Below are 24,145 nucleotides of genomic sequence, written 5' to 3'. Positions count from 1 at the left end.
CACTTTATTCAACTACAATCTATTGTCATTGCTATCACATTATAATGAACAGTTATTAGTTTTAACGAATGATGCAAGTATTTTGGTTTTTGTTTTCTTGTGAGTTAATATGTATAATGTTTAGTCAGGAGAATCATTTTGAATATCATTTCAATGTTCTGGAATTACCATGCATGATGATTTACATTATCTTTTTCAAAGTGACTTGGGTGCCTTGTATTGCGTTGGGGCTTATTGTAACAGCGAATGTTTCATCTTTCTAGTCAAGTTAAGGTTTTCTGAATGTTGTACCGAACAAGCTTGTACAGATGTGTATTATATCAAGCGCACAATGACACAGATATAACCGAATGTTCCATATTTTATGTTGTTTTAGAGATAATCCATTATCACTATGACGTATTTATAGTTTAAATACAATAATACATACTGAAGCTCATTTAATTAATTTCCTAATTTCCTACATTCCCTTTGTCCTGTTTTAGTTTATACATCTTTCAACATTTTAAAAGGGAATGTATGAAATGACTTAAAGCTGAGCCTTTCTAATTAAAATTTGTTTTCCCCCAAATAGAAGATACTAATTTGATAAACGTTTGATATAAATCTGCAGTTCGCATTTATCAATTACAAATGGGCACACCACAAATTTAACGGAGTTCATTTGTTCATAGAAATAAATCACAATATTTCGTCCAGATTACGGATGCGGTTGTTATTTAGAGCGTTGAGGTAAAAAGAATAAATCCGGAAGGTTGTGGTTTATAATTGTGAAAAAAAGTAAGCGTATCTAGAGAATCACCAAAAGTATCATTCGCTTTGAAATAATTGTGCAAGTATACATTTTTAATTTTAACTTACTTTATTTTAGCTGATGTCAACCTAAAATGAAAGGCCGGGATTGTTTTGGTAACTAAGCAAACATCAGCAAATTAGATTTTTGAAACATACATATATGCACAATAATTTTAGAATAATATTTGTATTAGAAGCGTATTTTGTTTTTTCATTCCAGATTTATATGCTTGATATGCATCGAAATCTTGATCATTTTACACAATATCAGTTACACTCTCTGTTCGATACACCAATGTAGAGAACAAATGCATAAAACGTTTGTTTTAAAACTAAATTTCTGCTTGAGATTCCTTCCAAATAAGACACGTTAGTATTAAAATTAGATTTGTGCTTCATATTCCTTCCAAATAACACACATGTTAGTAGTTGTTCAAAATTCAGTCTCCATCGGAAATCTATCTTTGCATTAAAACTTACTAGCAAAATATGAACATTACAACATACATTCCAATGAAACATTCACATATTTTTATTTACAAACAGAAACTGAGCAAGCGAAAAATATTACAACATATGACAAAAATGTTTTCGATAAAATCAAAACTGTAACAAAGACAAATAAAACATCAGAATAAATTGATTATGTTGTTTATGGTGCAATTTCATTAGCAACGATTAATACGTAAATAATATGAAATATAACTTTGAAAAGAACATAGATTCCATTTTGTTGCAACCGATACTCCAAACAACGTGGGGTGGATGGAGCAGAGCAAGGAATATAATATCAAGAGACGGTCTTAAGAGACAAGACAACGTGACAGCAGTTGAATGAATGTTACATGGATTTAGGAAAAACCCACTTTGAAAGGGACAGTGAATTGATTTTTGTACAACAGAAGTATGCTTTCAAGATACAGGAAATATATCATTAAAGTATTTAATTTGCTTTGGGGATTTTACGTCACAGCAAAAATGTAATCGCTTTAGTGATTTGGTAAATTAAATTACAATGTCATGCCCGAAGATACACAGCTGCATTCCCCCCATGTCTGATCCGGCTCTGCTACATTAGTCCGTAATTGAGGGAATGGTATTTACTCTATTCTGTGGTTTAGGCATCATTTTCTCCAGTGAAAGTCAATTCTGGAAACTGCCTTGATCTGACCTCTAGAAAGAACATTTCTGTATCAGCATTTGTTTTGAAAAAATCTGATTTTAAGACCTCAGTTTCAACTTGGTTCCAGGTTAGTAATATTTTGAAAACCGCAATATCATAATTTAGGATTCTTGTTTTACCCACGTGTCGATAACAATTAAGTCTCATGTCCCTCAAAAACCCATATTTTATTAACAGTCTTTGAAAACTTGTAATGGTTTGATTTAGGACGCTGAAATTACTTTGGTAATCTTTAATTTAATATAATTATACTATTATTGCCATACGATGAGTAAAAGATTTTGAACCTAATCTGTTTCAATGTCGCAAAAGAGCATCAAATTAAGTTGATTCATGATTCTGTAGAAGCGCTATTCTGATTACATAACCTTGTTGGTAAGGTCTGCACATCGCTCGCGCTCTTTGCACGAAGCTTCATCTCGATGTTTATGCCTGGAGAATCCCTAGCCCGACAGGAAGCAGAAGGAAGATTCCATTTAGTACATGATGTTACTATGCTTCGCCGGAAATTCCGGGACATGAAGACATATACAAATGGATTAATAGTCGACTTAACGTAGGGAAGGCAGTGAATAACTATCTGAAATGAGATGGGAAAAGTCATTTACAAACCAGAAGTCCATCATTACTCGAAGTTTAATATTACAGGAGTGAGAATGGTATATATTGCATGCAGTGCAAGCAGAAAGTCTAAGCAAACATACCATTTCTCCTGTATTATTTTCACAGACGTGACAAATTGCATTAAATGTAAATAATTGTTTAAAAAAGCAAGCTCATTCTTTTGAAGAGTGAATATAAAAATATCCGAATACAAGGCTGCCCGTTTGTATAAAATTTATCGTAATTTGGCTGGAGTTTATTTTACCTAATTTCACAGAACCAATCAATCTAACCTGAATAAATTATGAATGGATTATGCTTTGTTATCGCGGAATGAAGGTATTTCTAAAATTAAGAAAGGAATGTTTAAATTTGTTCTGCAGCGTATCCTTTTTTGCTGTATATGGTATATGTTTGAGAACGTTTAATGCTGGTTAATTGATAACTTTAGTAGTCATAACAGTGCTGATATTGGGCTCATTCCTCAAATTTGATGTACATTTCTAAAATTACCTGAATGAATAAAAGGATATTGAACTGTACAAACGATGTTCTCAAGATAAAAATATTTCCAACATTAGAATCACTCTGCCGTTTTTGCAAATTTTTGGCCTTTTGGGTCCTGATGATTGCCACAGCCTCTATTCTGCATGACTTGTCAAGCAAGTCACATACAATGAACAACCAGGGGATGAATATCATTAATGACTTTTAGCTCTTGAGGATGTGTACGACATAAGTATACATCAGTGGCAGATAACAAGTGCTAGATCGATACTTCATAGGCTACATAAACTGGATGTGTGACTACATTATCCAGTTACAACCAGTGAAGATACAGTACGTGCCTTAAATTCACAGAGATAATCTATTTGATTTAATCTGTATCGAGTTAAACAATTTGCTAAAAAACTATGGAAAAAAGACGGAAATATTTGTAGTAAAAGAGCTGGAGATATAGCAATGGTACATTTTTAGCTCATCATGAGAGGGACTCATCTGGTGTTTTTCAAACAATTTCTGAACACCGGGTACGTGGTCTTCATTTATTCTCAACACAAAACAACGGCTGTTACAGCTAAAACGCAATACTATCATACACAGCATTGCTTATTCGAGACTAAGTTTCGGAAAATAATTTCTTGTAGGGTGAATACAGATTGTTGCTGTTGAAATGTGAAGTGAAATTCAATTTGATAATTATATGGTCGACTTCACTAATGGATACGTGGAGCGCATATTCTTTGCAATTGATCTGAACCGTACATATTACGTGGCCGAAAATATCATCTGCATCGTATTATTATTGTGCCAGTAATTTGTAAGAACTATTTCTAACTGCAAGGAGAAATATACTTTTATATTACCAAATTGCTGTGGTATAAAACGGCAAAAAATCAGGTTGACCCTCAAAATGTTTTGAAGGAGTTTATAGAGATCTCTAGAAATGGCATTTATCTACAAAAGGACTGGAATATAAAGTATGTCACAGAAAATCTTCGTTCTTTGTGTCGTTGGAAATCATCATATAGGTTTAGCAAATAGTCTCAATGGATGTTATATGTGTTGTCAGAGACATAATTGATCATTCTGATCAATTGATTAACTTAGATGTTTATAATGTAGTGCAATAAAACGTAGCGTCTCTGAATCAATCGCTCACTACCTATCAAGCGACTGAAGCAAGTGAAATACTTCACAAGTTTTGTAAATATTGTGACTGTAATAACGAAGACATAAAAGAGCAAGTTAAACACATTTTTTCGGGTATTACTATAGGAATGGTATCTATACTTATTACTAAAAAGTATATGTATTACAACATTATATAGCATGATGCAGAAGCAATGCGGGGCAAGCATGAGGTAACATTAGTACTGGTTATCAATAAAATTAAAGAACCCAAATATATTGATTAAACTGACAAGACCTTCGGCATTATTGGGTATGTCTGTCTGTCTGACAAAATTTTAGCTCCCGCCGCAAAGGAAACAGGAATACAGAATTTTTTGATAAGGGTTGATTGTCAACCTAGTGTTACTGTTTGCGGACTCCATGGGGTTGGGTATAAACACCATTGGATGCAAACACAAAGATAAAACAGGTAAAACAGGTAAAACAATATTTGTACCCCATTAGATAAGCCTTGCATATATAAAAAGCTTAATGACATTGGGGGGGCAACAAATGCAAAGGTGTATGCCTTGGAAAGCGAGTATTCTGCAGCAGAACGTGTCACTATTAAACCTTAAAAATATATATCGTCGTATTAACGACAAATATAAACGTATAGCATCTGCTATTTGCTACTGAAGTCGCTGAGGATGTTCGCGAACAAACATTGCAATCACAAATACCTGAATTTAAGTTTCATACGCGTAGTAATGTCTTAGAAAATCAAGTGGTAATTATTCCACCCACATTCAAACCAGGTAATGACACTCAACTGTTAACAAACGGGATCCCTGAAATAACATCGGGGTTACAATACTTTGGCCACTCTGGAGGTAAAGCAGATATTGTCCTTAACGCGCATCTGGTACGCTACTTGACAAAGGTTGATTTAAAACTACTAACCCTGCATTCACAGCGGTGCAACTACAATCGTGAACAATTAGTAACACCAGTGCCATCAATGATGAAATAGACAAAAGCTTTGAAATGATTCTCAAAATGTTGGAGAAATATACCAATGCAGGATCGGGATGGACTCTCAAAAGATGTGCTCAAAGCGAGATACATATCTCTCCATATCAAGGTTTCGTGGATAAAGTTACATACCATCACCAAAGTTTACAGTGCTAAACGTAAAGAATTTTGATAGTTATTTTGGTTGGTCAAGTTTACCAGCGCTATATCCAGCTAGTGATAACCAGGACCTGCCTCGAATATGCCGGTAACATTTGGGTGAACTCACCTTTGGTGAAATCGCATTTCTTGATCAGGCTACTAAAGCCACACTAAACAGATTTAAAAACGTAACCCACACATCGCCGTTAATGTGGTACTTGGGATAAAGGCTATTATGAGCTTGCAGTATCCTCTAAATGGACAACATGGACAAAGTCTTATTGATTTGTTGTCGCTGAGCGAAACGAAAATAATGAGAGAAGGTATTGCAATACGCATGGATAAGTACTCCTGTACGGTTGTTTACCCGACACAGTAAGCACGTACATAAGAACATTCCATGCAGAAAATTCATGCAGGTATTTAAAATACAACAACTGCTTACCAAGCATGACTTTATCGGGAGAGTTATTAGTGAAACACTACAGCGGAGAATAATGCTAGAATGAATTAAAACATTCTCAAAGTTGCTGCTGTGCAACGAAAGATGAAAGTCCCTTTTATCATCCACGCATTCTTTGAATGTATCAATATTGCAGCGGAAATCTCTGCTTCGAGCAACATCCGAAGAAAACAAGTCCATGAGCCGGTCACATGCAGCTTGTTGTCACATTGCTGATATGTGTGGCAGGCAAACTGAAGCACCAACGTTCTATTTTTGCAAAGGACTCGGTTGTTGTTTTTCTTAAATCGTTATAGCGTAATGGACTCGACAACATCTCTAATCACCAGCAGTCATGATTACGACCGTGCCAAATTTCGTGAGTTTTCCCCAACCAGTCATTGGTTTCAGCTCCACTAATGCCAAAGTGACTGTACCAAATTTGTTAAAACTCAGTTGCAGACGATCATAGCGCTTTATAAGTCATTAGTTTGCAAACGTGTCACAGAACATAACAAATTTCGAATGCAAAATCATGGCGGACTTTATCACGTTTTGTATCTACACATTGATGTATCGTTGCTGGTAGATATGTTGCGAAACTTTGTAATACTCATATGCACATACACAGTCTCACTGATCACCAATGCTAATATGGACAGAAATACATATCGCGCGCTTTTGCATGTACTTGCCGAAAATATCAATATTGTACACGAGGAACGAAGGTCCTACGAGACGATGGGTATCAAACGGTTTAGAGGCTACCTGTATTGCGCGAAATCTCTTTTGCTATGAAGCAGATTGTTGTAAAGAGAGCCCAGAGCATTTCCTCGATAATTACAATGTCATCAACGAAACCAGAATTTATGTGACATTTTGCTATAATAATCGGTTGACACATTCGATTTACCCTTGTAGATCAGGACGGATAGGTCGTTGATCTGCAGAGTGAAACATTGCCCATACAACTGTAATGTAGAGATTGACATGATACTTACATATAATGACAGTCGCAAGTGGGCATGTGAGACCCATGAGTTTTGATAACGCGAGAAAACCTGTTTACGCGAAATATTACGGTACTGACCTCGGTGAGGTAATTCGTGAATTGTTCACATGTGCACCAAAGGTGCGCAGGGCTCTGACCTCAGCGCTAAGCCGATTGCTGAATAAAGTTATATGCAAGTCTCTGATAATGTCAAAAGTGCGCTGTTGAGTGGATAAAACACCGGAATTGCAGTCGGCTCCATCATTTCGAGATCGACTACGACGATTAGTGACCCGAGAGCTACCAGATTCGATTACGGTAGCATTGACGGATAAAATGCCACCTGGTGTTGGCAAACCATGAATGAAGCCGTTTAACAACGGTTGGCAGGTTCGGGTATTGCGAATTTGGCAAAGGGAAGTGGAATACGGATGAGGACATGATGTGTGAAGCCACCATAGTCATCATGCAAATATATTAGACAAAATTAATATTATATAAACTACGGCCCAATTTAAAGAAATATTTGATTTTGCATTTGACATGGGCATGCATGTGGTGGTATATCGAATTATAAGAGTCTTTTATTATTAATCATACCCGGTATGAGACCACAATCAAGTACCAATAGAGTTGCAAGTATAAGACACGTGTAGATGTTTCATTCCATATGAGACATTCCTGGAAATTGAGGGAAAACTTGTACATAATGATTCTGGCGATATATCCTGCCAATGTAACTGCTGAATTTGTCAACAATGACATCTTGGAAAGGAAATCAAATCGATTCCTGACAACGTAGACGTAGCCTCGACAATTATTATACTTACCAGATACAGAGATGATTACATGAGAACGGCTAGTCCAGCTATAATGTTTATCCAGGATACATCTGATGATGTGGATTCTCAGCCGTATCCAATTAGGCTACGCAGAAATCATGCAGGCAACGGTGAATCAGATGTACAAGCTGTAGTTGGTGTGAACGGCAATTTCAGCGGTGAATTTGCTCAAAGCCAAGTACAACGTCGTGGAGCCTCGTTATGAGTTTGGTGTTAAATTCCTCTCTGTCACATATTTGTATTTTTTAAAGACATTTCCATGGTTATTTTTGGGGCAAATCATACAGTCAGATTAACCTGTACGAGCAATAACAATGATTCATTTTGGCGTGGTACAGGTCCCAATAATGCTAAATATTGTGGATTCCTGTATTATACCCTTCACTGACTAAATAATGAGGTGGCAGTCTGTCGTTTTTCGCGCTTACTACAGGCTAATACCAACCAAGTGTTGTTGTGAAACAGTTTGCATGCCAAATATGTACCCAACATGGTCTTACGGCACCAAGAACATGTACTTGTGGTGTTTCAACTTACAAATCAAGACAATGTCCAATCTGAAAGTTAAATGATATTTGCCAACTTTGAGGTGACTTAGGTTACTTTGCGGTTAAACGGTCATCAATAACCTTCTGGTACAAATTGGCGTAACCTTGAAACCAATCATGATGTACATGCATACCACAGTACGTGGTCGTATATGGACCGGCATATAAACATTAACACTGGCTTGCAGTCTGCCAAACATTAATTCATAACACTGTACACGATTTCTTACTTTTCATTGAAACTCAAGGAATTGTTCAGGCAATCATTTGTCGAAATATATTTTCATACAAGTGAGGGGTGATGCTGGTGGTGTCTATCAATGTTATGCTTTGATACTTTGTTTGAAAGGGCTGATAGTCGAATGAGAATGCAGTTAACGCTGATTGTGGTTTTCGATGTTACGCTTTGATACTTTCTCAGACGATTGTTATTGCAGGGTAATGGTGGTCGAATGACCTGTGGAAAATATTTAAAATTCATTATTAAACCTGTTACGTATTTAAATAATTATATTCTATTAAGATGGTAATGTCTGCATAGGTGAAACCGACTTGCGAAAATAAAAATACGCAAATGAAACGATTGTAGGGTCAAACTAGAAATTTCTCTGTTACAAATGAATAGAAATATCACCGTTTGGTTGACCCAAACACATATTGCTCATCTTAATGCGGACAAACACAATAACAAAACAATTATGCAAGTCATAGGTGAAACAAATGCGGAAAAACTGGTGGAATATTTCGGTTCGTTGCAGCCAATCCATTGTTGCTAGTAACAGCGGCCGCAACGGTTGCAAAAGCTACAGCTTATGGGGCGGTCAGAACTGCATTTTGGATAGCTCTATAAAAAGCGATGGGTGGTCGAATAAAAAAGTAAAAGGCCTTCGAACAAGTTGCAGGATACCATCGGGAAGAATTCTTCGATTACCCTGTATAATACTCAGAAGATTACGCCATTGACAAATTTTGATATAGCCGCGAATGCAAGATGTATAAAATATTTTCGTGGTGTCTTTATGCGAAATGAAATAGCATTAATAGTGCCACATACACGAAAGACCACTTATGTCAACCTGTATTAGACAACATAACCAGTAACTCAGAATCGTCTATATTTTGACTTACTTATCATAACTAGAAGTAAAGTTATGTAGGGTCGAATGGGAATAAATGATAAGTGGTATATTGTCCTTGTACCACTAATATCACGCATCCAGAAAATGGACACTATTGAAATTTATACAGATGCCATGTCAAGATCATTAGCTGCCAGAGATGAAATTCAATTGAAAGTAGTCACCACATATCCTTTGATGATTGTGTTTATGATTAGACTTATATATGTCACCGAGATTCTGATCTCGGTGATGAACTTGTGAAATTTACGGACGGAGTGTTTTATCAGATGGCAGTATATGCTAACATCGATAACAATTTCGTTCTACTTCTCGATGAACATCTGTTTCAAAGTCGTCTTACCAAACCCTCGCATGAACTGGCATACAGTTCTGTTAAGGGTCAAATATAAATTTGTCGTTGTAACCACTCTGATGTACTAATGCCAAATCTAAGTCCTCTGGGGAATATCTCACAGGCAAATGTATGACCGTTCACTGCATCACCAGGTGCAGCAACACTACCTGATTGTTTCTATAACGGCGACGTGGTATTCCTGTTCGGTTGAGTTTACCAAAGAATATTTTATACCAACATAGACTCAAGTGAGAAAAGCAAGATATCGACTGCTTTTCAGCAAGGATGCACTTTTATGGGCTTTAGGTAATGTGCAAAGACAATCTTTATATGGAAAAGGTAGATGCGTAATCTAAATGTTTTCAATGAAAATGGTGCCCAAACATCTGAACGCACAATTGTCGGTGTTGAAACCATTTAAAAGCCAGAGGTGTTCTAGAAGTTCATGTGCGTATAGTACCTGGACGTTATGATTTAGGACATGGCATGCCAGTCGTGCAATAGTACTATTAATAGAAGAGTTATACTTGACATTCAGTGTTACCACCGTGAAAAATAATTGAATATTATAAATCACCAAAAGAACCACGTTGATTGTAAAATAGAAACGAGTGTGTTTTGTTTAGAGGCTATTTGCGGTCTTGTTGGGATTGGTGTGACTTGAAAATTATCGACAGCTCCTTGGACAGATTAGAAATCGTGCTGTTGTAGATGTAGAAACAATAAGGTTGAGTAAAAACAATCTTCACTCTTGTAGATAATTTACGCTAATATCCATTAGTTGCATATTGTACGTGGTTTGCTTGCAATGTCATGGAAAATCTGATATGACTATACAAGCTTTTGTTTAGCAGCTACGGAGAGTAAATAATCTGCATTAAAGTAGATTTCCAGTCACTTCCAGATGACAAAGTCCAAAACGAATCTCTGAAGCGTTTGGTAAAAAACCCCCATGAACTTCCCTAATATGCAACATCGTTTATGTAAAGACAGGCCAATAGCGATTCGGCCCATTTGAGGTACGAGTTAGGTTGTGGATAAATACATTGGATCACTACCACACTATTATTTAGGATGAGAAGATTTCGTCTTTAAGTTTGTTGTTTTCTGTGTTTAGCTTGATATTACATATTTGCTTGTTCCTACTTTGACATACAATAAATGAGAGACATATAAAGATCGATGTATCTACACCCACTTATTTATCTTGCGCTCTAATTAAACATGAAAAAGCAATACTTAGCACATATCTTGCATAGGTGTAACGTCTTTGGGAGTCGACAGCCAAATTCTGAGTGGAAGATTGAGACAGATTTGAAGCAATTTGTTGAAAAACGGTATCGTATTGTATTAGTTGTTAATTTGTATAAAGGATACATTTCAGCAAAATAATAACATTAATACAGCATTGTGGGACCGGTCCGGTGGCACAAGTGGTTAGATCGTTAATTTCGGATACGGCAAATTGCAGGTTCGAATCCCGGCCGAGTCATACCAAATACTTATAAAAATGGTACTAGCAGCTGCCTTGGTTAGCACTCAGCATTAAGAGGTTAGTATTAGGAGAGGTATTTTTGTGTCAGAATAATGTGACTGGGTGGGAGATGATGCTACCTATTATACCTCGGTGCTAGACATCACTGTAATCTGCCAAACTGCAGACATTGTAGCGATATGACTAAATGTTTAATGCTACGTTAAAATTCGGAATAACACAATTACACAAACAAATACTTTTTACAAAATATATGGATTAACTACTCTTTGAAAGTTAAAACATAAATACTACACAGTTACGTATTCAACACAATATACGGATTAACTACGGTTTTAAAACTTTATACGTTAATACTACGCAGTTATAATTTGAACAAAATGTATCAAATGGTATAAATTATCCGCGGCATCATCAAGATTAGTTTGAAGAAGTTTACAATTAGCACTGGTATGTTCGATTCTGGAATGGCATTTTGCGTAAAATCAAGCATCGTAATTTGTTTAAATATTTTCCCTCTTGTATTGTAATATTGAAGAATTACTGAAGATTTACCATTAATTTAAATCCAGCTTGTGTCTGCATATCCATGGGAGAAATTCTTCTCAATAGTTGCATTACAAACTTCGGTCCCCGGCAAAGCAAAAATATCAGCACTACTGTTATCAACATCTTAATAATCTGTAAAAAAATAAAAGATAATAGTGTTTAAATATTTTCATTATAGCGTTTCTTAAATATAGACAGTGAAGTATATATGTGAGCTCTGTAGGACATTTTCATGATATTGAAACTGAATAATTACATTTGATATTCGGTGGATAGGTTTCGAAATTTCCCTGCGCATGTGCCTACAGAAGCTGCTGGACCTATGGATTAACTTTGTCATGAGTTGTCCCTGGTATAATTTCACGCTTATTTCTTGTTAATTGCATAAATACATTTGTGAAATCAAACGTTATTTGTGTCATAAGTTTTGATATTATGCGCAAGTGCCTTAAACAAGATTACACGAGTAAGCATATCCTCAACCAAAATGTAACGAAAATTTCTTCATAGAAATAAGTTATGAGGGAATCTACAGCACGTATTTTATATCAGATATTCGAATACATGCTTCTAAGAATTCTTGGTTTGTAATGAATATGTCAGTGCCACTTTGATCTTGGATTAATTGATTGATTGATTGTATTTTAACGGCACACTAGCACTATTAGGATATTTAACGCGATAAAAAATGTTATACGTATAATCGTTTACAAATTATAAAAAGTCTCATATCGACCATATATATCAAAACCAAAAAGTTGATATTAAAACGATAAGATGGTAACGTGAAAAATAAAGCTTCCCGATCAACGGGGGATGTAAATGGTTTATGTTAATGAAGACAGATGAAAAGGTATTGAAACAAGGGACGATATATGCATTTCATAAAACTGCCCTAGGTGATGGCATACAAGTTATAGCTTAAAATAAATGTTTGCTTCTTTCAGGAATTTCACAATACAAGTGATGTTTATTGTATCAAAAAGTTCCTTCATGTCATGTACATTGTAATACCGATCGCGCGTAGGTCGCAGGTCGAAACACTCTATCATAAAGTGCTAAACAGTGAATGGTTCATTGTAAGATACATACTATGGTGGGTCTTCACCTATTAGTATGTGGGAATGGGTTATATGCGTATGGCCATTTCGAATTCTCGCAATGACTACCTCCTCCCTACAGATGGTTCTGTAGAAAGGAGTCCATTCTCGTAGGGTTGGTTTGATGGCGTGAAGTTTATTATTCTATGTTTCATTCCATGTTGCCTGTCAGTTCTGACGTAAAGTCTCTTTGATGCAAGGTTTAATATCAGTATACGGTATTTTAAAATAAGATGGTTATTGAGTGAGGGCCATTTTAGCAGAGCGATCTGCTTTTTCATAACCTTTAATACCAACATGGCTAGGTAACCAACATTATACAATATTGTAGGAGGTACTCAGCTTAGTAGTTTTGACGAGAACTTTGGTCAACAATGGGTTCTCCAGTTTTCTATTATGTAATGACTGAAGTACTGATAGGTAGTCGCAAATGATTCTGTTTAAAATACAGTTGTTTTCGATATATTTGCAGAGCAAGATCTATTGCTCTGATATCGGCAGAAACAATTGATGTGCCATTTGGTAAGCGAATTTGTGTTTTCCACACACGAAGACTGCAGTAGCCTTTTCCTCATCCTTTGATCCGTCGGTATAAATTCTTTTGTATTTATTAAATTTGGTGAGGAGTTCATGATAACAGTTGTGGAAGATGGAACGGTTTGTCTCAGATTTAATCCATCGTGAAGCATAAAATGTACTTTTGGTTGTTTAAGTAGCCAGGGAGGTGTTTCGGATATGCACGTTTTCTGAATTTTTGTGCTGTCAAGGCTGGATGATATTCTATCGCCACAGGAAGGTATGATGTTGGGTTTATTTTCGTACAAGGTTTTGTATTTGGGTTGAAAAACAGCCGAAAAAGCAAGGTTCAGAAGGTTTAATCTTAATTTGAGAGCATACTGTGCAGAAAGCATTTCTCTACGATGTGATAAAGGTGGTTCGTTCGCTTCAGCAAGGAGACTTTCACACGGGGATGTCATAATGCTCCAAGAGCGAGTCTTATTCCTTGATGATGAATTGGGTCAAGCATCTGCAAATATGACTTCCTAGCTGAACCATAAACAACACAACCATAGTCCAGTTTGGAGCGAATAAACGTTCTATATAAATTGAGGATGACTTTTCTAACAGCACCATAGTCAGTGTGCTCTACTACTTTGAGCAGATCTGGAGATTTCAAGCATTTAGCTTTCAAGTTCTTTAGGTGTGGAATAAAAGTGAGTTTTCTGTCGAAGATAATACCTGAAACCTTTGTTTCCTCAACAACTGGAATAGGTGTTCCATCCAGCGTGAGGTTAGGTTCATCATGATGTCTACGTAACTGACAAAAATGCATACATACCGTTTGTGACTTCGAGAATTTGAAACCGTTAGTACTGGCCCAGTTTTGACTCTTGTTGATATTTTGTTGTAGTTGCTCGTGCAAATCTGAGATGATAGAACACACCCGTATCTTGAATTCTCTGTCTGAGAGAAAGTTCGACATGAAAGAGAGCAGACGGTCTTTTAGACCCAGATCGTGCAGGTCATTTAATATCCCGTACTTTCATGTCGTGTAATTGACTTTCTTAATAAAAAAAACCGCTACTAAATGTTCCTTCTTGATAAATGCGTCGCAAATAAATGTTTCTAGTCTAACTATATGGTCATTGGTGCTAAGGCCATAACAAAAGCCACCTTGGAAAGGCGATATTCATTCAAGTACCATAAAGCCGAGAATTGATCATTCGTTCCATTGTGTTGCTTGTCAGTGCAATGGGTTGATAGTTGGTAGGATCTCCGCTATCTTTATCTGGGTTGGGAACTGGTATTACCGTTGCTTTTTTTGCAAATCTTTGGTACATTCCAATACCGTTGCTTTTTTGCAAATCTTTGGTACATTCCATTAATCCATAAATCATTGAAGATTTTCAAAAGAGATGTTAAAGATGATTTTGGAAGGTGTTTCAAAAACTGGTAATGTATTTCGTCAGGCCCAGCGGATGTATCATGGGCCTTGTCTAAAGCCTCCATAACCTCCAATATTGAGAACTGTTGGTTATAACTTTCGGAGTTGTTGGATGTGAATTTTAGACGTGACTTTTGTTTTTGTTTTTGTAATCTTTGAAAGGCTTCTGAATAATTAGATGATGAGGTATTTTCCGAGAAACTGTCAGCAAGAATATTTGCCATGTCACGTTTTGAACTAAAATTATTATTATTTACCTTCAGATGTCGGAGAGATTTGAGTTTTCTCTTTCCAAACTTTCTTAATAGAGGAACGAGAGTTTAAAGAAGAAACATATTTTTTTTTCCATGATGCTCGTCTATTTTATTTGGATGTGCGGCGAACTTTGGCCCGGAGAATGCGGCATTTACTTAAATGTTCTGGCGTCGGATGATTGTTAAATTTTTTCAATACTTCTCGTCGTTGTCTAATGGCTTCCTTACATTCCTTAGTGATCCAAGGTTTTGCGGTTCTTTTACAGTTCGTTGAGGACATGGGAATGGATTCTTCTACAATCTCTATTTAAATATTAGTAAAATGCTGAATAGGATTATTAACGTTGAAGACTGTATCCTCATTCAGCCTTGCTTTACAGAGTGTCTCAAACTTAGCCCATTCGGCTTTCTTTATATTCCATTGTGGAATTGCGTCATCTACAGTAGAGTTGATATTTTCAAGGTAGATTGGAAAGTGATCACTGCTATGAAGGTCATCAACGACCTTCCATCCATAATCCAAAAGCAGCGAAGGAGAAAAGATTGTCAGATTATACACGTATATGTACCCGTTCCTGTATGAAAATAGACAACAGGTTATCACTCGATGTATAGTGACGTTTAAAGCAATAGCTTGCAAATTTGTGTTCAAAGGGATGACGCTATGAGGGGCTCTATGCTTCACATCAACCTTCGTTTTTCATCCTTTCAATGATATATGTGTCGCTGACTCCAGCCAAGTCACGACAGCGAATCACGCCTTTGGACGTACTGAGTGTGGTGTGAGCGAATGAGGTAACTAGGATATCGAAGACAAGTTTCATTTTCTTGATATTTTCTGTTTGACCTCGTCGCTTACTCTCAACAAGAAGGCAACCCGATTTCAGCATTTTGACACCTTTTGGTATGCCAATCGATCGTGTGATTGTCTTTTCGATGACAAACGGAGATAGTGCGGCAAGCGGATTTGTGGCATATTTAGACTATATGACAATGAAGCGTGGAAATGACTCCACACTACATAGTTCGTCATCTTATTCAGATCCAGTATTGGTACGTTTATGTTCATTTTTGTTTTGAATGTCCATGTTGGTTTATTTAAAATTCAGCACCGTTCTCCGCTTACCATGGAGCTCAACAAGGGGACACTTTTCAAGTGCCAGGGATACACATGCTATACTCATTTGATAAAATTACCATGGATTAACCCGTGAAGCTACCACCTTCTAGGGTCGGTAGAATTACTTCCTGATTGACCCGTTAAGCCACCTCCTACTAGGAAGCCTTCTAAGACTTGGGAAGGGGAAAGCTAAAGGAATAGACTATAGGGGCAAAGGTGGTATCACGATAGATACAAGGAGAAAGACAAAGAAGGTGAGCGAATAGATAAAGACTTCCTAGGGCTCGGCTTGATCAACTGATTTGTCGAGACCGGGCCCATCCCGACAACCGGTCTAGAAGAAGTAGAGGCCAATGTAGCGTGTTGCATCGGAAAGCCTCTGCGCAACTACCAAGATCCTTTCCTCCCCCGACACGGGACGCAACCCACGGCAAACAGGTTGCCCCTAATTAGGCGCCTCTTACGACACGTAGTGAGGCACGTCGGGCCAATTCTACATCCCTGGAGCCACTGGGAGGCTTTGTCCTTGGAAATGTAAATTATTGTATGTTTATTAGGCTGAACAAGACCTCAGAAATATCGAAACGACAGTTTAATTTTCTACTGTTGCCATCTGAACAACTCAAATCCATTATTATTATTATACAGTTTTGGGTGACGAGAATTCAATTTAGCACAGCCAGAAACAAAAATATGCTTTAGTGCCATGTGACACAAATTAATGCAAAATTCTCGTAAACATAACTTTTAAATTATGCTGAAAATAGTTTGAAGGATACGCACCAGGACAATCTCGATATCGTATTAATATCGCAACAGTTCCTGTTCGTCCTTACAGTTTGAAGATGACCATAACATCACTAACTGGTTTGGTTTTGATTAGTATGTAAATGGCTGATCAAACAATTTTGTGCTCTGAACGGGCTGTGGCACAATGGATGGGAAATCCTGTTTGGCGTTTCGCGATTATTAGATGACGTGCTGCAGTTCTGACATTTTGGATGGTCACAGTTTGACACTGATTTGCTTCTACTATTCTCTTTAATTTAAGGTCAGCAGCTCATTATTGATAAGACTACACAAAGTGAAGCAATTCTGTTTGAGATATTCCCAAGATTAAGGTCAATGCTGCATTGTTTCAGGGAGGACTTGATGGAATTGCTAAACCATTTCTTCTGATCAAGCTGAAATGTTGTTCTTCCGTCAGCTCGCCATAGACGTTTACAGTAGTAGTTGCTCTTCTAACATCCTGTTAACGTGGTATGCCCATTTCATATGTGGTTTAAGCAGCAAGTGGTCATGCCTGGATTACCTGATATTTGTTTCTTCATGCATATTACGGTATGTCGCAGCCGACAGGATAAAGCAATATTAATGTGTGTTTATTCATGCAAGCAATCAAATTCCATGGATATTTTCTGGTTGAGAGCAGGCAGGGTTTCCTTACATTCTTGCACGGGATAATAATATTTTCTTGGGATTTTCACACTAAATGTCTACGTACAACAAATGTTAGATATCGTTAGTTGCCAACAAATATAATAATATAATCATTTATTTTTAGTAAATAAAAAACGTCATGGGTAAGTTACTTGAGTCAATCAAGTAACAAATTATAGAAAGATGAAAGTGTTTAAAAGCTGAACGCAAACAATAATTGTTAGTATTGGACATGAAAGTTAATATAAAAATGCAAGTATCTGGATAATTAGAAATGTTAAGGGTATTATTTCGTGGCCAAACCAAGCAGATTCCTCTACATGGCTACACAGAAAACAGTAATGATAACAGTTCTGCAGGTAATGAGATTTACAGTAATTTGTTTAGTCTTTATCATAACGTGTGTATCATAAACATTCATATTAACATTGACTTTAATTTAACGACATGGAAAATCGATTTACATTATAAGGTTTGGAAATTGCCTAGATGATTCCGTAACAAATATTAGACCAGACTTAACTGGTTAGGGTCAGCACACTTTGGACCACAAAATTAAACAAATGTACTCAATAATCCATGTTTGAAACTCTGGTAAGTGTCGTTAATTTGCCTGTACTAATATATTATATATTAGAGCAAAATATCTGTGGACATTGGGACAATGTTACAATTGTCTCACTTGGCAAAATATCACCATATTTCACAATTTATAATGTGACTGAAATACAACTGCACATTGGAAACATGCAGAAGTAGATCCCTCTGCACACATCCGTCAACATTTGAAGACATAACATATTGTATATATTCTAGGAGAACAAATGAGCATAAGTTTGATCTAGATGTTTTCTTCATATGTTCATCCAGTGTCTTTGTCTTTTGACCTATGGCGAGTGTTTATATTTCCATCAATTTGCATTATGAAAACAATAATCCATTTTGAAGCAGCTCTATATTACATTTGAATGTAAGACAAAGTTTTTATGGTTTTAGCTGCTTAGAGCGCTAGATCTTTTGTTTTTGTTAAGTAAGTGAGATATTATTTTTGTAAATGCTAAGAGGAATTAGATAATGGAAGGTATTTCACTTCCTCAAGGAAACGGGCCGTGCTGAAAGTGTGGCTGTAGTTAAGGATTGCTTGCGGTGTCAGTTTACGTTTAAATACACTGGTACTAAATTATTTCATCCATTAATTATATACGTTCGTTTCGGTAAATATGGCCTCGCGTTAGCCATTACTCTCATATTGACACTCGCCTCATATTGAAATTAATATTGGTGCACTACTTACCTGTTTTCTACTATTAAGAATGTTATTCTTATTTTCCCGCGAGGTCTGTGCCCTGCAACTTATTCTCTGGCGGCAAGTCATGAGGTTATCGTTTGATCGGCCATATTGAGTATGTCTAAAAATAATAAAAACATAGTAGTTGTAATATAGCGATACGTGTTATATGATACATGTTATCGTTATCGTTATAGGGTTTAACTCCATTTTCAGCACAAGATAGGCTATACATGGCGGCCAGTATTAATGGTGGAGGAAGAACCCGGGAAAACCCCGGAAAGAACCACCGACCCACGAGAAGATACCGGCAAGCTTTCTCACATATCCACATTCGATGATCCCGAGACTCGAACCCACGCAGACAGAGGTGAGATGGCAGTGATCCGTGACGGAGAGCGCTTTAGACCACTCGGTTACTAGGGGTCCCTATGATACATGTAGCGAACTGTGAAATGAAATCATCCTTATTTTGCTTCATAATTTCACTTATAGTGGCGAAATATTCAAAGCTTGTTTCTCAAATGTTTCCCCTAACCCCCTAGCCCTAGGACCTTATATTACTCTTTCATGGATTGAAATATATATAAACATGTACTATAATACAAGTGACCGTAAAATGGAGGTTTCCTGTCGTGTCTTTGACGAAATTCTTTGGCTCGTTTGTTTGGTCTCAAACCATGAATTAAGATGACGCTTACCAGTTGTTATCTGCAGAAATCAGAGCATGATTCCCAAAGGCTAGTTATTGATTTATTTCAGTCACCGGTGTAACGTACATGTTATATAACCAATAAAACAGCAATATTGAGTAGTGTGAGATTATACAGGAAAACAAGCAATAGAATCACAAATATTTTGTAACATTGGTCGAATTATAGTTGAAAGGTTTGTACTTTCCAAACTTGTTCATGTACAAAATCTTAATTTAATCTGCACACAACGAATACACAAGGAATTGCTTTAAAGGCAAAACGTTATACTGAAGTCATTATGTCATTAAATGTAGGTCAGCTAACTATTTGGTAAATTGGTAATGTACTTACCAAGAAACATACACACAAAAGAAAGTCAACAGTTCTCGCCAGACCGTGGTCTAGATAATAATAATCCTGGAAAGTATATATAGCTCAAAACAGAAGATGATGATTAAGCAAATACCTTGAGTTCCTTTTGTGCTCTTTCCCGTCGTACACTCATCTGTATTTTGATAATTTGCCTGACGTGTATAACGAAATATAATTGAGAACTATTGCGAAAGTTTATAGAAATGCATACGATTTTCGAAGAAACAAGTACGTTTAATATTTTAACGTTATCATACATAAATCAACAAACGCTGGCAGCAGAACAATGTTGCTACATACTAAGAGACACAATATGTAAATGCTGGTGCTGATATATGATGGTGGAGTGGTAATGGACCTTTAATTTCAACTCGGGTGGTATATATGTAGTAATTAAAGACGTACCGAATAAAATATGTAAGCGCAAACACATGATACTTTACCAAATACGCACAACAAATGTGCCAGGAAAGTTTTAAGACATAACTAGTAACTAGACAACTCTCTTCGTGGCAGTCATGAACGTTTGGAACACAATAACAATCTATTCGCTGGCCTCACACGATAACAAACGATTCGATTACTCTCAGTAAAGAACCTGTGTTTATATTATGGAAGAAAATATCATTTTTCTAGTATATGATACTGATTGTGTTGCTACAAGATCGATTTAGCATGCATTGTTTTAATACATCTTTTTATACTGGATGCAATTATTCTTACGAATTGCTCCTATTGTGTAAACTATGAAGAAAACGGAAGTTGTAGTGACTGTAGATTAAACTGAATCGCACGCATAATAGTATATCTAACCCTTTATACTCTTTTTTGTTATTTACTTTATACACATATATGCAAATATAGGGTCTCATCCAGGATTAGGCTCGATTTTGTTTTGAAAGCTGACATTCCTATTAGCTATACCTTTCAAATTTGTTCCATCGGAGATTTTCTGGATATTCTGATTGATTGGACGTTTAAACGAATTAAATTTACTAAGCATTTATCAATCCAAAAATAATTGTATGTTGGTCTTCATTCATACCATAGCGTATCACTTATAAATATTTAATTTTGCAGCCATGCTTAGCATTTCTCGTGGTTTGATGGATCACATGATGTAACTTGAAGGTATGCATAACGTTCGTAATAATTTTGCACCTGTTGGATACGATTATGTCTTCGTTGAAGTCCCATCAGATTATCGCATTTTTATTATACTGTTTTTGCTTGTGCAGGTGAGAGTTCGTTTTTATTATACTGGTTTGCTTGTACAGGTGAGAGTTCTAGCATGATATGGTTATCCAATTGTTGGCGAACGTGAAGGTGAGCCTGTTTGAGGGTTTCTTTTGTCAATAATAACCTCATTTAAAATGGTCTCCATGTTTGATATTTTTTATTTATTTGTTTTTATGTTCAATGAAACAATTTGTAAGTTCGAAATAAAGAACGAGTTAAACGCAAACTTTATCCGAATTAACTGAGGCTTGAAATATTTTATTTGCTTGGTTCCTTATACATACTATATACTGCCCGTAATTCTGAAACTGACTTCAATGCTAAATGTTGTCAAGGCTGACCCGAAGCACGATGAGATTGATGAGATTATTGCACATTACGTCAGATACATCCATTTCAAGAGCTTTTGTTCGTAGTCCTGACGTTCGATAATTTTTTGTTTTGGTGTGTTTCATTGTTAGATTTGAAGGATATATAGTTTGATGTACGTTGAGTTGATGACTATCGTGTATAGTGTATGTCTTTCGGAAGTCTTTTCCTGTTAATACAAATTTTTTTTCTGCATTTATACTTTTTGCATGCATGGCGTCAAATCACACGAAACAAGGCAGATTAAAAATTCATAAAAGTTGATAATCCTCTTAGAAAGCACTGATAATGTTTGCACATTCGGAAAATCTTGCTTTTATATATGTTCTGTTTTCGTTATATCGGGGCGTGGCTTAATTGCAAAGCGTTGCTATGATTAGCTCAATGTATTAAATTTGTAGCTCTGTCCATCTAGGTGTATCAATAAGATCCGGAAATGCTCCTGTCTGGATCATGATTCATTAAGTATTTAATTATTTTAATGAGAACAGCATATGCACGTATATGGTCACAAAGAATGGAAAGACAAAGGTATGATTGATGTTCGATAATGCAAGCATGCTTGCAGGTGGTTAAATAACATGCATCAATCTATTATAATGACAAGGGTCTGATTGCTGCTCAATAACACAAGATGCAGATCTGTTGTAAAAGAAATTACAAGCAATTTTATTGAATTAATAAGAGATTGATAACTTCTCGATAATGCAATCATGCACACAGTTGCTAAAATAGCATGCATTGGATTGACTTTGGTTTGATTTTTATTGGATGATTCAAGCTATCAACTCAATAATTGGAAGAAAGGCAAACAATTCGTATAGACATTGTATATTGCATCTTGCTAAGCAATATTTGTATCGGTACTAGGGAAAATATAATGGTTTACAATAAGAAGCGAAACTGCAATCATTCAATATTCACGATACGAATGTGACATAGGTTAATTTAGCAATATTCACGATACGAATGTGACATAGCAGTTAATTTAGCATTTTATTGTTGCAGCTGACTCAGACTGAAATGGCAAACACTAACCTAGTTAAAATATACTATTCACTAAAATATATTACAGCACATTTATAATATTTCAGTGAAACTTTAAAATAAAACTGGTGGGGTACATTCCTCTATATCTTAAAGTGAAATATCATTTAACAATGATAATGGCCGATGATACAATTTATGGACAAAGTTAGGAACTGCTCACGCGGTTTATTAACAATGTTGGTTTATGGACAATTTTTAAGGACTATTCACGTAGTTTATGGACAGTGTTAAGGATTGTTCACATGGTTTCTGGACAATGTTAGAAATTATTCACGCCAAGTGAGTCGACTGATAATAGTTAAAAAATTTTAGCATGGTAAGCTCACAATTTAGGGCATGGTGAATTATTTTTTACAATCGCATGATACATCTGACGTCAACTTTAGAATGTTTAATTTGTTTTTTAATTATAATGGGGGAAACTGAGCGACAATCAAAAGACATATTCCGACAGAACACATGACTTTGTCTCCTCTTTTAGGGTAAGTATACAATTTTTATGTCCTCAAGAGTCTTGTGTAGTTGAGATTTATTCAGCACACACCATACAAATTATTATTATCTTTTAGTGCAGAAAAACACTGTCGTCGTAGCTAAAATTCAAAACTTTTCTATTTTTGCAATTGAAAAATTTATCACAATAAAGTTTACAATCGTTCTTTAAGAAAAATGTTTCAAAACGTCAGGTCCGCAAAGAAGTCCTTTAAAACGGCAAGCCAAATCTGCACTATTAACTCCCAACATCTAACTTCAATCAGGTAGTAACGATAGCCAAATATTTACTTCATACAAATTGTAAAATTTATCAATGACCTATTAGCTGTTTCTAATCGAAGCCGAATGCATTGCATTGAAGTTAAACAGCTAAAGAATGAAGATAAATAGCTCAGTGCTTCATAGGTATGTATTATTGATTTAAAAAGTCCTTTTCAGCGCGATAAGGTCAACAAAGAAAACAAAAATAAACGGTTGCTACATTCAAAAGTCAGAACAAGGCTTATTTAAAAGCCTGTCTCTGCATGTTATCTTCAAAATATCAAAAGTCTACATTTTAAGAATAGCTTCCACCCGTTTGACATACGCTGCGTTATTAAGGAGCAACTGATTTGTAATTAGTAAGCATCTCTGTGCATAGAATGAGTACAGCCGTTATGTAAAATCGCAGACAAATGAAAAGTAATAACAGTAATAGAGTAATAATAACTTTGATTAGGGACACATAATCGATTCTTTATGCTATTATTTCTATTTCTGACTTTATTCAAATGAAAATGTTATAGGTTTAGGTGAAAGCAGTGCTCAACGAATATCTAGTTAGGACAAGGCCAAAAACAAGTGGCTTTTAAAAAATGAAATCACTCGCTTTGACATAAAGATTGGCGTGCACGAGAAAAAACATGTGTTTACTATTATTTAGACATCACCTCCCTTCGGAAAAAATAAATAATTGCTCCATTAGACTTGTGCTATTGTTCATTAGACACACTGCTATAAAGTGTCTCACAACTGCCGAAATTTAAGTTCTGTATACCATCAGTTATGTCTTCGGGTCAATATAC

At 36.0% G+C, this 24,145-nt stretch overlaps 1 protein-coding gene across 1 annotated transcript in view; it reads right to left on the bottom strand.

The window, feature by feature from the left end:
* Nucleotides 1-1,309: 1,309 nt before the first annotated feature.
* The window catches only part of LOC149799443 (QRFP-like peptide receptor), a 114,172-nt gene continuing 91,336 nt past the window's right edge, over nucleotides 1,310-24,145 (bottom strand). Inside the window, exons 4-6 of the mRNA XM_089957077.1 lie at nucleotides 18,868-18,982; nucleotides 11,721-11,846; nucleotides 1,310-2,558 (exon numbers count right to left, since the gene is read on the bottom strand). Of these exons, the coding sequence (XP_089813203.1) occupies nucleotides 2,310-2,558; nucleotides 11,721-11,846; nucleotides 18,868-18,982 (490 nt within the window). The 3' untranslated portion in view covers nucleotides 1,310-2,309. The remainder of the gene's footprint in view (nucleotides 2,559-11,720; nucleotides 11,847-18,867; nucleotides 18,983-24,145) is intronic.

The sequence above is a fragment of the Sinohyriopsis cumingii genome, chromosome 5, assembly GCF_028554795.1.
Source record: "Sinohyriopsis cumingii isolate HCF-2022 chromosome 5, ASM2855479v2, whole genome shotgun sequence".
NCBI classification, from domain to species: Eukaryota; Metazoa; Mollusca; class Bivalvia; order Unionida; family Unionidae; genus Sinohyriopsis; species Sinohyriopsis cumingii.
This window is presented reverse-complemented; position numbering and strand designations above follow the sequence as displayed.